Source organism: Lampetra fluviatilis, chromosome 15 (genome assembly GCF_964198595.1).
Source record: "Lampetra fluviatilis chromosome 15, kcLamFluv1.1, whole genome shotgun sequence".
In the NCBI taxonomy this organism is placed as follows: domain Eukaryota; kingdom Metazoa; phylum Chordata; class Hyperoartia; order Petromyzontiformes; family Petromyzontidae; genus Lampetra; species Lampetra fluviatilis.
The window spans coordinates 12,623,517-12,640,853 of NC_136289.1; the positions used below are offsets into that span (position 1 = coordinate 12,623,517).

Sequence of the window (17,337 nt, forward strand, 5' to 3'; positions counted from 1 at the left end):
CTGAAAAACGGGACTAAATAGCCAAACATTAAAAAAATCTAAATCTCATTCCTAATACGTGTGTATATATATGCCAACAAATATGGGAACCGTACCAAAAGCCACCACTCAGTCAATTACAGGAAACGTATTATTCGCACCTCGGCAGAGACACCCGTGGGAATTATACCCCCTGCCACCTCCCCCCTCCCCTTCTATGACGCCCATCACCTCAGGGGGTGGGGGGGTGGAGGAACCCACGGCAATCAGACGCTCACCATGGTGTAGTTGTGTGCCACCTTGTGCAGGTCGGTGCAGCCCTGGGCGTCGGCAAACGAGCGAATGCCCAGGCAGTTGGAGGGGTGCAGCTGCTTCATGAGGAATCCGCAGCAAGCCTCCACCACGGGCGACAGCTGGAGCAAGCACGCGGCCGCCAGCAGGCCCTCGATGGTGTCCTCTCGCAAGTCCAGGCGGCCTGCGATGTTTCCCCCCCGCCCCCCGCCCCCAAAGGATTTTGTTAACAAAACGATGTCAGGCACAGTATGTGAAAAGGTGGTTGATGCCAGCACACAAAAAAAACACATGGACAGATTACAGTGCAATGAAAACCGGTCTAAAAACCGCATGTTTCAATAAACTAACAACCCTGTGTTTCTTCCTAAGCTCTGATACCCCTGTAGGAGTGGCCTGCGTTTTGATAGTTGCCATTGGAACGTGGTAACAACGGTCTCTTATCCGACTATGTCACGTACCCCCGCGCACTGCGACTCGAAAAACCGCCTGCATTACATGTGCAGTAAATAGCAATTTGTGGAACTGTTATTGTCTGTTGTCATTGTTGACAGTCCACCTATCAACAGCACCACATGGGACCGTCACATATCTGCCCTAAATAGCACTTCACCGTCCACAATCAGCGAGGTATGTGTGTGGTGCGATTGTCATTCTCTACAAATGTTCATATACCGGACCTCGTCACCGATATGCCTATAACTCGGTACCATACGAAGTTGTACCGACTAAATGAAAACAGTACCTTGACAGCCCTTTGTTACCATTGGAACCTCATTTGCCAGAAGAAAAAATATGATAATTGGTTTTTTACCCTTTTATCTGGCAACAAAACTGACACCTTGTTTTTCCAAGGAGTCATGTTTGCATAGACCACAATACCTGCAGTCATAATACAAACAAAAAACACAACTCTGATAATGTATGCACTGTCCTTGAAGTTGATTGGTCCACACCCGAGATAGCTTTCCTTAGAGCCTAGTCTCACATGGTGTTGGACCAGTTGAAAGGGTAAAAATCTATCACTATATTTTGCCACTGATAAAGGAGGTCTCTATTATATTATTTTATTACATTATTTTATTAGGTTTTATTTTTATTATTTTATTACTTCCCTTCTACGTGACTTTACCGAAAAAACCAAGAAGGAAAAAAAAAGGAGGTCTCATTGTGTAAATGCTTACCGAGCTCTCAATACTCTGATAGTGCGTTGTTTTTGAGTTGTACGCCTTTTGGCGTCATCTGGTCCAACACCAATGGAGACTAGGCTCTAAGAAAAGCTGTCTCGGGTGTGGACCAATCAACTTCAAGGACAGTGCATATCATTATCAGAGTTGTTTCTTTTTGTTTGCATTATGACTGCTTGTGTTGTGGTTATTGCTAACATGATACCTTGTATAAAGGTGTCGGTTTTTGTACCAGTTTAAAGGGTAAAAACCTATCACTATATCAGCCCTTTGTTAAACTCCATGCTGGGTGAAGGCTTCCCAGTGTCGTCGGTCATGGGGGTCGATCGATCATACTTCACAGGGAGGCCCAGGGCCGATTAAGATCATCGCTGGGTTCATAGCAGAGTGCACCAACCACTTGGCCAACGTTCCACCCACGGTTTTCATTTTAGGAATGTAATATAAAAAAGGTGTTTCTTTTATAATTAAGGTGACTTGACAATTTAGCAATAGGTTTAGCAAGTGTTCAAAGCACACATGAACCTGGAAAGTCAATGGCATGTAAGGAATTTGAAATAAAAATTCATTTGGGCCTAGTCTTGCTAAGGTTTAATAATACGCCAAACGTATATGCAAGTCGAGACATGGCTCTTGAAATGCCATTATCTGTTCCCGGCTATCATTAGGAGCAGTTATTACAACATTTCAAATATGAACATGGCTTTCTTCACATCAATGGGGGTTAATTTCAGTGACCTCGGAGGTCATGTGACAGACAATCGCTAGGGCAAATTGTACTCTTTGGGGCTTATTTTTTACGTACCCCCTCCCCCACCGCCCCCCCCCCCCCCTCAAACGTAAAGGTTACGCTGTCATTTCATGCAGATAAATTTTGCTAATTAAAGCACCCTTTATAAAAAAATGCATGCATTTCAAAAGAAAGAAAAATCCCTCCAGTGGCAACAGCAGCTGGGAGCCTTTAACCGCACAAGGGCATGCGAGTTGAGGCATTCGGAGCTGCTCCTTTTGCAGCTTTTACATTTTTTAAAGCACAATAAATTATGGAGAAGATGCATTTGTCAGTTGGCTGACCCCGTCTGTTGCCTGGACCTAAGTACAGGAGAACATGATTTATAAAGCACACCCATGGGATCTCAAAAACGCACGTGGAAACAATGTTTTGCGAAATAACCAATTTACTAAAAATATAATTGTGTTGTCTTTATCAGAGGATGTCATTATGTGGGGAGTGGGGGGGGGCAGGTGTTACCACGTGCAGTTTGCGCGAGTTCACGTGCATAAAGGTAGCGGTTGCATTTGGCCAGGTCAAACAAACGCCTCGAAAAGAACAAAGGAGTGGGTCAAGCAATTGCTGAACGTTAAAATGTTGACAAGGACTTTCAGCGCATGAAAACACTGGCATTTCTCCCAAACGGCAAGCAGAGGCCAACGAGAGAATTGTCAGGAAGGAACGGAGAATACATTTTTTGCAGCCACGCGGCAAATCACCGCTGCTACAGTGTATTTTACGTTCAATGGAGTGCGTAATGAGCACACTTGTGTTTCTATTCAAACCTGAAATGGCAATCGAGTCTTCCCCCCCCCCCCAAAAAAAAAACCCAAACACGTGCTTCTCAATTACGTACGACGTCACGCTCTGACTGACTGTCACTCCCCCTCCTGCCCAAGACTTAAACGCGTGTCTCAATTGGAAAGCAGCCAGCGGCCTCATCCCACAATACCAACGACTCATTTTTGAAAAGGTGTGCTACCTTTCGAAAAGGTTAAAGAACATTGTGGATCGGCATGGCGAAGCAGAGGGGATTTGCTTTAAAAGGCTCACATTCGATATAAAAAATAATAATACCCCTCTGAAGAATACAGTTCATGGATTGGACAAAAAAAAATCCACTTGTTTACGATTGGCTAAATAGACTAAACAAATAACCTGAGCATCAACTGCGTGCCAATACCGATTCACCGATACCCGCCATTCGCCACAAAGTGACGGATGTCACCACGGCGTCTGTGCCAGGTCAGGTGGAGGCCACGTGAAGTGTCGAAGGCTTGCCAACAGTTGACAAGACAGACCCAGATACCATTGGTTGGTCGACAGATGACCGGGAGATGCACCCCTTACTGTGCCAACTTGCTGCATTTTAGTCACCCAGCGCTCCGCTTGTTGTGAGCATCACTCCTCTGCCCTCCAGTTGGAACTGCCTCCAACTGCCCAGTAGAGTCTTTCACAAGCCTCCTCCGTTAACGGCTAATCTTGACACTGCTGGTACCAGTCTTCGGAAAGTTCACTCAGCTCCACATTCTCTCGTACCGCATCTAGGTCCATATCTTCTCCAGCCCATATCGTGCCCGTTTAGCCCCCTCAATGCAGCCAAACAGAAGTTGTTTGGGCATGCGGTGGCTGGGCATGCTGGCTACACGACCCAGCCAGCCAACGCAGCCTTGCCTGCCGGGAGAAGCTGACCGATAAATTACAAAGAAAAATGACATGCAGCATCGCCAGAGAAAATATGTTTGCGACTGCAACATTCATCAGTGGGCTATGTAAACAGCATGGCACCCCGTGGCATTGGTATGCCCTCAATGCCAAAACATGTCTAACCAAGTTAGCGCACATGCTAATGAGTCACTTTAAGGAGCCAAGTATTGCTTGAATAAAGGAGAACCTCATTTGATAATTATAAAATGGCAGTTGGCAACTGCTCAAAGGACAGCTCTGGCCAATTCAACAGCACCCAGCCTCATGGACCATAGCACAAGCAGGTCAAAATCCTCCAGCTGTCAAAAGCAGGAAAAAAAAAGTATAAACAACCATATTCTTTGGTTCTTTTGGTAAAGTCACATGGATAGAAAAACAATAATAAAAAACGAGGTGAATAATAATAAAAAAAATAAAAACAAAACCACGAATGTAGACAATAGCCTGGTTCTTAAAATCGGAGTGAGTGTACTGGCAATCTAAAATGTAAACTAGCCTTAGACAAGACTCTTGAAATCACACTTAATATTGACAGGAAAAAGTCTACATCTGATTGGGAATATAGATAACACGACTGCTTCATCAACTGCAACAATGTCAGATAAATGTAAAAATAACCTGATTTCCAAGTTCAACCCCCTTTCCAAGAAGAAACAAGATCAACACGTTAAAAAGTTAGACGTTGACAAGGTTGTGATTAATCCGAGTAATAGCCCAATTTCCAAACGGTCTAAAATCGGTTTTGGCTAACGGGTTGAACTTCAAAAGGTCACCCCCCCAAAACACACATACCAGTGGATGACATTATTGCCCAGGTCGATTTAGCTCTTAAGGGTTTTGGGACACATCGCTGCAGACATGACAAGATCTGAAATTGCTGCAACGCTAAAAAGCGCTAAGATACCAGTCAACAACATCAGTAAGGATGAGCGTTGAGTTCAATTGAAAAAGGAGGGATAGTCATCCTCTCAGCCAACAAGGACAATGCCACGGTCATCATGGACAAAAACGCGTACAATAACAAAATTCAGGGACCTACTAAATGATGGTAGCTACACAAAAAAAATTTAAGAGATCCCACCAACAGCCTCGTTACAAAAACGAACAATATCATCACCGATTCAGCTTCATTCATTGAACAGACCAAACGGTTTTCCTTTAAAATCTTCTGCTGCTAGACCACCCAGATTCTATGGCTTGCCAAAAATCGATAAAGAAGGTACACCCCTTCGTCCCATCGTCTCCACCATTGGCTCACCCACTTACAAACTGGCCCAATAGCTGTCCAAGACCTTGCAGCAATTCACTGGTAAGACCACCTCTTATGTTCTTAACTCAGCTCACCTGGTATTGTCAATTAAAAGACATATCACCTGGGGACAGGTGATTTGCGAGTTAGTTTCGATGTAGATTGAATGCTGATGTACCACACAGGTGAGACACTACCTCACCAATACATACTTCACCTGGAATGGAACAGTCTACAAAACAAACTGAAGGCACCCCAATGGGTTCTCCCTTATCTCCGGTTGTATCCAATATTTTAAGTGGCAAAAATTTGAGACGGGCGCCATCCAGGCATCCACTCTACACCCGTCCTTGTAGAAGAGGTACGTGGATAAACACGTTTGTCATCTGGCCACGTGGCTGACCAGCTCTGAAACAATTCCTCAAACCACATTAATTCCATACACCCAGCCATCAAATTCACCATGGGAGGTAGAGAAAAGGATGGCATGCTACCTTTCTTGGATGTCCTAAATCAAAGAGACCAGATGGCTCAATGAGCCAGTCTGTCTACAAGAAAGTAACACATACTGATGCCTACCTAAAAACCACCACATTCCATCCCAGAAGAATTCCCTCATCAAAACGCTACACCATCGAGCTCAATGTATCTCCAACCATTAACACCTAACCAGTGAACTCAAAAACACGTACACCAAGCTCTCAAGGCAAATGGATATTTCAGACGACACAATCTTCAAAGCCATCACCCCAACCAGAGGAAAGAGCCATCCAATGATCCAATCAAAACCATCACCTTGCCATACATACAGGGGTAACCAAAAATATTTCCTAAATCATGAACAAGATCCAGGTCCGATTTAACACGGTACATAAAATACGTGTTCTAATCCTATCTGTGAAGGACAAGATTCCTGACATGCAATATCCCGGCATCGACAAACTAAGCTGCATCTGCAGCAGCAGTTACATTGGGGAAAGTAAACGACATGTCGGACCATGTACGCGAGCACAAGGCAGATTTGAAACAAAGTAGGACCAATACTTCTGCCGTGGCTGATCAATATTTTAATGCGGCTGGCCCACATTAAATCGATTTATCTAAGACGATGGTACTTTGCAAGCCTACCGGCCATCAAAGATTCGTTCATGAAGCCATCCATATATACAGACACAACTTCAACCAAGAGGATGGTTATAAACTCAGCAATCATTGTAAAGATGTAAACCACTTTGGGTCATGACTTGAGTTTTATTGTCAACCTCCACCGTCAGTGTGGGCGAGTGGAGCGAGGTGCAATGATTGCCTGGCAGCCCTTTGGTACAGTTGCTTGTTTTTCTTTTACATTAACATCATCTTCCCCACCCAAGCTGCCGACACTTGGGCTATGCCCCTCTCTAAACCTTTATAAACAGTTTGTCTTTAGAGGCTAACCTCTCTTTTCCTGATGACGACCGCTTGTGTTGCGATTGAAACATCATGGTTTTTGTTTTTATATTACTGAAAATACCAATATTAAAGTCTACATTATAGACTGCCAGTACACTCACGCAGATTAAGAACCAGGCTACAGTCTACATTAGTGTTTAATTGCTGTTTATTATTTGTATTCACTTAATTTTTTTATCTACGAGACTTTACCGAAAAGAACCAAAGAATGAATTTCTGCAGTCACGAAAGTTAAGTCAAAATAAACAGCCAAGCAAGCATTTACTAAAAAAACACGACACGTTTCTGTGAAATATGATCAGTTGTATTTGGCCTTGCTCAGTCTTTGCAATTTGGGTCGCAGCTGTGAAGACACCCAAACCCGAATGCAATTGCCAATTTGTGCAGCATGGGGGACATCAACAGCCCAAACCAAAATATTATTTTTCTTTTGGTCCTAACTATCAAAACCACAACGAGCTCATCTTGACCTACTTTTGGGCGACAACCAGACCTCCGTCTTTTTTTATCTGGTTCACTACTACCTTAATAATGCCACACACAACACCAAATTAAAGTCTGCCCGTGTGCGACAAGGCAGCGGAGAGAGAGAGAGATGAGAAGCAGCAGTATGGAGCATAAGATTTAAAAAGGGATGGAGGATGGCGACAGACATTGCACTTGCTTTTAAACATCCCAGTTGTTGATAAACCAAAATAACTTGGCATATATTTGCCCATGTCACCACGTGCTTTTATTGACTGTGGTGGTAGAGGGTGAAAGTAGAAGCAGGATTTTACCAACTCAATCGAACCCAAGCAGAAACCAATTATGAATAATGATCATATCGCAAACTATTGACACTATCTTCTTGGTTGTTTCGGTAAAGTCACGTAAAAGGGAAGTAATAAAATAATAAAAATAAAACATAATAAAATAATATACGCTCCAAGCGTGGTGGCGTTTCATTCAGACGCTGTCTCCCCGACAGACCTGGTCTTCACCTGAGGACGGCTGCTTGCGTTGTTGCCGAAACGTCGTGAGAATTATTTTATCATGTTTTATTTTTATTATTATGTTTATTATTTTATTACTTCCCTTCTACATGACTTTACCGAAAGAACCAAGATGATGAATCCCTGCAGTCACGAAAGCTTTAAATCGAAATATTGACACTATATTTGGTGAAAAACGTGTGGTGGTCAGAGCGCCACGTATTTGTTACCGGTGTAGGCGTACTGCACAAGGGCCCAGAGAGCCGTGGGCTCCACGCCCTCGAGTTTCACTTCCTCCTGCTTTGCCTCCCGCACGTCGCTGGTAAACATCGCTGCAAAGTAGTCGGACACGGAGCTCAGCACCAGCCTGTCGTACAAAACAGAGCAGCGAGGAGGAAAAGGTTGCGCAAACGGATCAATCTGACGAGCGTACGTTTTATTTTCACCCCTCTCGACCGCCCCCCTACGCAATGTTAGCCACAGTTATTAAAAATCATGAAAATGCAACGGTGAACATTTCTAACGATAGGCCATCAATAAAAGGTTTAAAAGGAATGCGTTAGCAAGACAGGTGTTGTTACTTTGTTGATCTTCGGGCTTTTGTATTTTGAATTATAGCATTTAGGAGTCCTTAAAGTTAGAGATTAAAAACAAGTCTGGCAGCAACTAAAATAATTACTCAAAAAATGACTGATAACCACCTACAATATATTCCAATGGAATAAAGAAAATTAATCTGTGCTCGATTATTATTTCAAAGTACATCCTGCTGTACACGAAAGCAATATACATTCAAATAAAAAAAAAACTTAGAAATATGCAACACAAACAACGATAACAGCGACTTAGTCCTCATTTGTACACCGCTCCAATTGTGCACAGCAACCATCCCTGATGTTACGTTATTCTTGTTCTGCAAGTTAATTAGCTCGCACACCACCCTTCGATACTTTGCACTGCCATTTAAATTTGTCTCCGAATTCCCACGTGAACTGCTGGCGTTTTTGCTTGCAAACCGGAAATGTTCAGTTTCCCCAATAAATTTCTACACCGTAAACATCCGAGGCGTTCAACGCTCAGGTCCTTTGCACACGCAACGAGACATTGTTGCTTCTGCTATGGAGGAAGCCAGTGGGAGTCGTGATAAAAAAAACGAATTTCTTTAGAACCGCTTCGTGTTGTCTGCAGTCCTTTCCTCGCACTGCCGATTAGCACGGGAGGCTACGTACGGTGCGAAAAAAGCAACGCACACACAGCCTTCATTTCACCCGGCTGTAAACAAAAAGGTCATTGCCTCGATATGTGCACAGGTTCGTGCAAAACAAACAAACAACAAACACACACACACACACACACGAGGCCGCACCGGTGCGCGGGGATGCGTCGATCTCCAGCGAGCAGCACCACGTCGCACAGCTGCTTGTGCCGCAGGTAGCCCTCCATGCGGCGGGCCATCTGCTCCGCGTGATTGAGTGCCTGGAAGCTCTCTTCGGAGCTGCTGGTCGCCACCTCCATGGCCGGCGGGAGCCGTGCCGGCAAAGAGTGTCTGCTTGCCGACGCCCTGCCAGGGTGCACAAGCCGGGTACCAATGCTGCCATTAAAAAAAGAAAATCGTCATCAATCATCGGCAGCTGCAGCCATGAACAAGCCACGTCTGGACGAAGGCATTAAACTGTGGCTGGTCGCAATTACTGGAAACAACGTCGTACCTCGAATAGTAAAATGTTGTGGGTTCTTTGCAACACACCAGTGTGGCGTGTTAGTAACAAATTGACATGTTTTGTTTAAGTGACAGACCTTACTAAATTGGCTGGTCAGGTTTAACGACTCAAATATATTTATGCGATTTAACCCAAAAACCTCTTATGGGCATTCAAAAGACATTGCCATCGCCTCAAGCCCATTGCCACTAGATCCGTCATCATTCATTACCACTAGGGTGGCCACGATATCACATCACCGATAAGCGCATTGCATACTCTTTGGTTCTTTCCGTAAAGTCACGTAGTTAGAAATAAAATACAAATCACGACGTTTCGATCACACCACAAGCGGTCGCCAGACTTGTGTTGCGATCGAAACGTCGTGATTTGGATTTTATTTCTAACTACGCGACTTTACCGAAAGAACCAAAGAATATGGATTTCTGCAGTCATGAAAGCTTTCAAATCAAAAGCGCATTGCAGTCATGAGAATTGTTGTTCACCGAATTGCAGTTCTTAAGCAATATTTTTTTTAAAAGGTGCCCTAAGTGCATCAATGCACAGTGATTAACATGTGCAAATACGGTTACAAAGGGTAAACAGACGCGGCGATAAAAAAAAAATCTGTGAAAATGTCATATTGTGTCGTACTGTCGAAATTATATCGTGGCAACTTTAGGTCACTCAAAAAACGTGTGGCAGGAACTTTCAGGGCAGAGCGCTTGACATTGGCTATGGAGGGGGGAAGTGGTAATACCGGGGGGGGGGGGGGGTGTCCTGTGAATACAAGGCATGAGAGATGGAGAATAAAGGACAGATGCACGCGTTACTCTGGGCAAAACAAACCCAGCAGAAACTAAAACGAGTGCGAACATTTATTTTTAAAAAAATCAACCACAATGCAATTGCCAGATTAATAAAAGGCGTCAAATACAACTGGACTGAAAACCTGCAATTGTTTGGAAATAATGCAAAAAGCAGACCATGTACTGCCCGTTGGTTATGGAAAATAGACGACTGAAAGACCTGGCCCTCTGCAGAAAATCAGTGGGTTTTTTTCCCCTCAAATAAACCGGCACAACCTTGCACCTCATACTCCGGTGCCGAGGAAAAAAAAAAACGTCCCTCAAAACATTGCCGCTGACGAATCTGGATCGGCAACCAGAGGGCTCAACAACCCACCGCATGCACTCAACGAGTAGCCGTGCTGGATAGTGAACGGGCTGGGATTAAGGATTTTAGATTTCAGGAAGGGGGGGGAAGCATCAGGAAGCTTCAGACCTCTGGGAGGCGTCGCTTTAGATCATCCGTCACGGCTCCCGAAACCCGCGGCGTGAAATGGCAGCAGCTTCCAGTAAACCGTCCTGCAAGCATAACTGACAGGATGAGGATGGAGTGCAGGCTTGTGGAACCGAGTAAGCACTGCTGCATTTAAATGCAGACGTAAGATTGGGGAAAAAGTTTCCACCCCTTTGGCCCCCACCCCACTGCAGCCAATGTCAATTTCGCCGATTCCAAACTTCAGGACTACCAACAGCCGAGACGCACGTAGATATGTTCGACAGTTGAGGATGTAAAGGAGGGCGGGGGGGGCGGGGAGAAAAAAAACCCCAAGGGGGCAACTCCGAAGCGCAAACCGGCCAAAAAAAAGTTCTGTTCTGCTTTGCGCCAAAGCATTCGTCACGCACAAATGTACGTCGCAGTCATGTGGTGCAGTGGTGGGGCGCGATAGGCAATTAAAGTACAATTCCTTTGCTCTGCCAACTATTATGCACGCTGGTCATTGCCGCACTGCCAAGCTGGGCGTATCAAAACGCGGCACGCAATTGATCATCGTGTACCACAATTAGGTATGGCATTAAAGCCAAGGGAGAAAATAAAAAATCGGCTGCCATAGTCAATGCACGGATGACAAAAGCCCAATCCAAAAAGGCGGTCGTCATTTCTTACAACCATCCCATGGCGTAACCCACGCGGACATCTGTACAAGAGCCGATTTCATAGTTTCAGCTCCTCCTCGAGGATGCATTTATTCCATTCCTTGGTTGCTACTCAGTCATTCGCTTTGATCATCGGTAAATGTCCCTTCCAGACATGTACGGTAGCCTTCAAAGTCCAATGCTTTACCGTTGCCAATCTGCAGATTATAATCTAATCAATAATCATTGTCTCGACTAAACTACAATATTTGCAGCTCTCCACACTTATTTCACTTCAATGTAGTTTTTTGTTAAATGAGCAATAAAAAATAGAAAATATATATATATATTTGTTAAAAAAAAAATCTAAAACGCTTCACTTGATCTACTTATCAGTATTGCCAGGACTCGAGACAGAAAGAGATTTTAGTGCCAAAAACCAATGGCTCGACATTACAGTATGTACACAAGCGGACCACTTCGACCACCATTAACATTGCTTAAGAATGACGACGCAGGACCTTTAACATCAACTTGACAGCAGATGGCAGGCTTTGATAATGCCCCCCAGAAATAACGAGACGTGGGCGTGGAGATGGAGCCAGGCGTAAAGCCAGGAGGGGCAAAATGATTCTGGCAAGCTCGTTGGCCACATCATTCATTTGGGCCGCACGAGAATCTTCCGACAATTCTGCAAAGCTTTTTTTCCCCCCCTTTGGGCAAGCAACAAATTGCAAATCAAAGCATTTCTAGCGCAAAATAGTGGGCAGCGGAGCACGTCAAGATGCCCTCGTGTCAATTGCAAGCCCGCCGCACGAAACAAAAAAAATCAGGTCCGCCATCTGCTTCAGTTACCATCTTCAAGGAGAGCAACGAACAAATGAAAGCAGCGGTGAGAAAATCGAGAGACGAGGTTTGGCAGAATTACAGATCAAAGATGGGCAACTTGCTGGAAATATTTACTGGCCACCGTTGGGCATCATTTCTGCCCCCCCCTTCCCTTTGCTTTTAGTGTCCAACATTAACAATGCCCCCCCCCCCTCGTATTTGCTTGCAATGGGCTGCTAAGCGTGGGGGGTTGGTTGGATGAAGTGGTTTTGATCGAAACATTTCGTTGTGCGTTTTAAACATCAAAAACCATGCCAGTGACGAAAATATGAGACGCATGTAAATTTGAAAAAAGGTGGCAGTTTACATTTGTGCACGTGAAATAAAAATCAAATGAGAAAGCCGTGACCCAGCGGTTAGAAAGATCCCTTCCACCCCCTGCTGCAACACCAAAAGGCATTCATGAATGATGCGAAAACTAAGAGGCACAAATGAGGCGACTGCCACTTTCCTAGCGTCAATACCCCCCCCTTCCTCCTCGCCCTCTACACCCACGCGTGTTGACGATTCCGCGGCACCCCACTTCTTCTTTCACTACCTCGCCCCCCACCCCACACATCTCGCAAGTGGTTCCATCCCCAGTGACACACAGCCAACGGTGCAATTGGCTATTACTCGCTGATGGATGGACGCAACGACAGGCAGACTTATGGCATCGGGTTGCCCTCCGAGCAACGCGGTTTGTGTGCGTGCACGCGTGCCCCCCTCCGTCCGCCCGTCCGCGTGGGAGAGAGAGAACCAGCTGATAAAAGCCACCGCGGTTTTTTTTATTTGGGACGGACATTTATTTTTTCAACCAGCGCGTGATCGCACTGCTAAGCCGCCCCCGCCGCCGCCGCAGCAGCAGTAGCAGACGAATCAATCATCCCCGTACGTATTATTATATAAGTGGCATTTTAGACGTCCCGCGAGGGCGAAGTCAAACAAATGAGGTAATGATGCTCACGCTCCAAAAGCCAAGTCGGCGCACAATTTTAGATGAGAACGGGGGGGGGGGGGGGACCCAGTCTGGATATGAAACCGGTTCACATGCACGGCACTCCAAAACAATAAATGGTATTTGTATATACAGTACTGTACATACGTCGAAAACGCTTTCGCGTATACATTTTTTTATTAAGTTGCAACTAACTGGCACGTTTTCTTTAACGTGACCAAGCTTATTTAATTTAGCATTAATATTTTACACGATTTAACAAAAACCTTTATTATGTACGTGCCACATTCTGTAGTACAAAACGTGATACTACTTCGGGCATTAAGCTGCAGGTTAAATACCGAATAAAATCAAAGGTGCAGCCCTGCAATTAATTGCTGGCTCACTGCTGGCAGAAGGACCTCCCCCCCCCCCCCCATCGGAGAGTGCCACAGACACTCCTACAAAAAGTGTGTCTCCACAGGAGGGAGCTCTACAGAACCCCTCCTGGGAGGTTATTTTGGCCTATTTTTCCCCCAAGCTGTCCGCGACATCTGGGAAGGAATGGGGAGTAACCACACCTTTCAAAAAGATCGCACAGCAAGAAAGCTGCCGATCGAGCAATTAATATCGTGTGCAGTGGACATGTTAAAAAATAACATTTATATTCACAACCAGGAAAAAAACAATGGAGCGATAAAGACACGTCATTAATAAAAATAAAGGAATTAATAATGTAGAAATTAACACCGCGAGAATAATGGGGGATGCTTATAAAAGACACACGGTGCAGGAAAGAAACAAAAGAATGATTATATGAATGCGTGTAAAAGACAAGAATGTGTCTCTCCCATTGGATTTGAGAACAAAATTTTTTACTGGAAATCCAATTGCGCTTGTTCAGCAATCCAAACCTGCGGGCGAGCAGGTGCGCGTGGCTGGAGGGCGACAGACACAAATGCTGCCGCACGGGAAAAGAATGACGTCTCCTTGGGACATTCCCCCCAACCATGGATTTTTTTAGCGTGCCCAATTGTTTACAGCTCGCGAGAGCAAAGACATGCGGTTCTGTAAAATGAGTTAAGGCGGATCCATCCAAAAAACATTTGGGTTTAAAAAAAAAATCCATGCAAAACCCACAACGGGACACAACTGTCAGTAGAATGCAGCGCTGAAGTGAAGCGTCACAAAAGGAGCTTCACAAACGGAGCTTTATTTGGACAAATTGTATTACCGCTGCATAAAAACACGGCAGCAGAGCCCCATCTCGGAAGGGCGCTCATTAATACGAAGACCTTTTTTGTTCACACAATCGGCACAGCAGTCAGAAAATTACAAAGGACACATTCAAAGTTATGAACGCAGGGAGTGTGGAATTCGTGACCACGCATAACAATGGCATAGTTTGACCGAGACAACCATTTTCTCATAATTACGCCGCGGTATTAAACCGGCAAGTATGGGCAGAAACGCAATCCAAACACGGAGTGTGCACAACGTATCAGCAATACTTAACCGTTTGGCTTGCATTAAAAACTAAGTGGAGGAAATCAAATTAGCTAAAGGATATTTAATTAATTAGCCGTGTCAATACCAAAGTCATATTCAAGGAGTAGTCGGGATGTCAGAAGAAAAACCAAAATTACCATATCGTTCCTTTAATTATTCCCTCCCCCCCCTTCCTCTACAAATACATAAAGAGGGTTAAGGTTGAGGGCCCCGCTTGTCAACAAGGACGGAGCCAAACGCCAAACCAACGAGCGTGACGGGAAGCATCAAAAGGAGGACTGGCGCGGGCTGTCAGTACACGGGATGCCCTGGTGGACGCAATCCACCAGGGATGGGTGGACGCGCCGTTTAACTTCCATTGCATAAAGTCACGTAGAAGGGAAATAATAATAAAATAATACAAATGAAACATAATAAAATAATTCTCACGACGTTTCGGCCACAACGCAAGCAGCCGTCCTCAGGTGAAGAACAGGTCTGTCGGGAAGACAGAGTCTGAATGAAACAACGCTCCAAGCCTGGGGTTGTTTCATTCAGAATCTGTCTTCTCGACAGACCTGTTCTTCACCTGAGGACGGCTGCTTGCGTTGCAATCAAAACGTGGTGAAAATTAAATCGTTTTATTTTTATTATTTCCCTTCCACGTGACTTTACCGAAAGAAACCCAATAAGATGAATCCCTGCAGTCACGAAAGCTTTAAATCGAAAAATTCCATTGTATATTTGAGGGCTCGAGTTCTAACAAAAAAAACACGCAACCCATGTGTGGCCCCAGTGTGGTTACACCAACCCCACGATTGGCAAGGCGACTCGTCCAGCAGCAGATTGACAAAAAGCACTAAATAATGCAGTGTGTTAAATATGGTGGGCGAGTAAAGTGTCACGTGTATTGGACCTGTAAAAGAATCTTACATTTTACAAGCAAATTGCTTACATTGACATGCTAATTTCACAATACAATGGCCACCCCCCACAGCTTCGTTTGTCAAGATTTCGCCGATCTTACATTTACATGCAAATTTCATCTCTAGCCCCACCCACTGACCCTTGGGCTACACCCATCTCAAACCTTTATAAACACCCTTGTCGCCTTAGCAGCGCTCTCGCCATATATTTTTCCTGCCTCGGCAGCTCTCGCTATATTTTTCACCCGATGACGATTGCGTGTGTTGCGATGAAAAAGTGATATTGTAATTATTTTAATTTTATATGTTTTCTATCTCCGTGGCTTTACCCAAAGAATATAAAAGAATGTACCTAGCCTCATTTTAAAATTGTTTCAACAATACACTACAGCACTTCCAATGATTTTGTGCAAAGCTAAAAAGAAACCTTTAACACGGTTCTTGATATCACCATTTGTGGTTATTTAAACAATGGTGGAGCAGTAGTGCAGCAATTAGCACACCTTCCAAGCCACAGGGACCAGCGTGATGAAGTATGGTTAAATACACCCCCCCCCCACCACGATCAGCACAGGCATGGGAAGGCCCTCGTCGCCTGGTAAAAGGGTTGTACAGATGAACTTTAAGCTTTCAATTATATTCCCATCACAGCGCATTTACCATACAAAAAGTACACACACCTGTATGGAATGCAAAAATCTTCGTGTATGCCAGATTTTTTGTGAAATATACAGCCACATATAAAACAAAAATCACGCATTACACATCGTATTGCACTGTGGGATGGATGGGCAACCATTCAATATTCGTGCCCTAAAATGTAGCATTCGCTATAAACAGTAGTCTAGCCAGGCAACCAAGGCCACCATGGTCCCACAAATGCGAATTTAATCTTCCGTGTGCGGTAACAGATGTCCGACGGCTCATTTATCTTTATTAAGCATTAGCCGTCCCCTCTTTGAAAGCCACCAAGAGAGCACTTCTCATTAACAGACAGTGCTCTAAACACGAATAGTCTTCATTGTCCAAAAAGCGGCCTGCAAATTTACTAGCAGTGAACGAGAGTTGACACGAAAGCTCTTCACAGTAAATCACGCCACACGGCAACAGCAGCGGCTAATGGACAGGAGGGCCTGCAGATAATGGCGAGCCAAACGAATGGCAAATAATAAAATCGACAAATCATACACCGAGAGCGCCCGCCAATAAAAACCCATGCGCTTTCAAGGTGTACTCCGGGCCAACGTGCTCGTTTTTGGCAAACTCTGACCACATGGTCCAGCCATACAAAAAAAAACGCAATGAATTGCGTGCACAATTGTTCAGACCACAGTATTCCAGGACAATGGCCTCACAATACGTTAACAGAATACCGTATTTAGCTCGGCGAGTATATGCAGGAAATAAAACCGATGACGATCGCTTGGCTTGGTGTTATGATCGAAACGTCGTAGTTTTGCGTCCATTTTATATTTATTGTTTTTATTCATTTGTACCCATCTACGTGACTTTACCGAAAGACCCAAGGAATATTAATTCCTGCAGTCACAAAAGCTTTAAGTCAAGAGTTAGATAGAAGGCATTTGTGTGCTTGGGAAAATTTACTTAAATCAAACAGAGAAAAACAGCAGGATACTCCGAGATAGTGGTCAGCTGGTTTGATCATTTTTCGTTTTAAAGCTTAGGGTCAAAACAAGGGTAGTAAACATTGCCATCATCAGCCATGATCAAACCAATCCTGGATGAAGGCCTCCAAGATGTTGCCATCGGTTTAGTTTGTCATCCTTCAACCCGCACCGGTTGGCTACATACGTTGCAAAAGCTCATAACATCTGGGTCACGATATTGCAACTTAACAATCCACCTGCACACTAGACGATTTCAAAATC

At 44.5% G+C, this 17,337-nt stretch overlaps 1 protein-coding gene across 12 annotated transcripts in view; it reads right to left on the reverse strand.

The window, feature by feature from the left end:
• Nucleotides 1-17,337, reverse strand: part of LOC144936232 (kelch-like protein 5) — a 64,990-nt gene that overhangs the window by 21,295 nt on the left and 26,358 nt on the right. For 11 of the 12 annotated variants that reach the window (XM_078863250.1, XM_078863240.1, XM_078863245.1 and 8 more), the window contains 3 exons: nt 8,963-9,169; nt 7,839-7,975; nt 258-454 (listed from right to left, as the gene is read on the reverse strand). In XM_078863250.1, coding sequence (XP_078719376.1) covers nt 258-454; nt 7,839-7,975; nt 8,963-9,169 — 541 coding nt within the window. The remainder of the gene's footprint in view (nt 1-257; nt 455-7,838; nt 7,976-8,962; nt 9,170-17,337) is intronic. The other variant, XM_078863246.1, reaches the window with a different exon arrangement.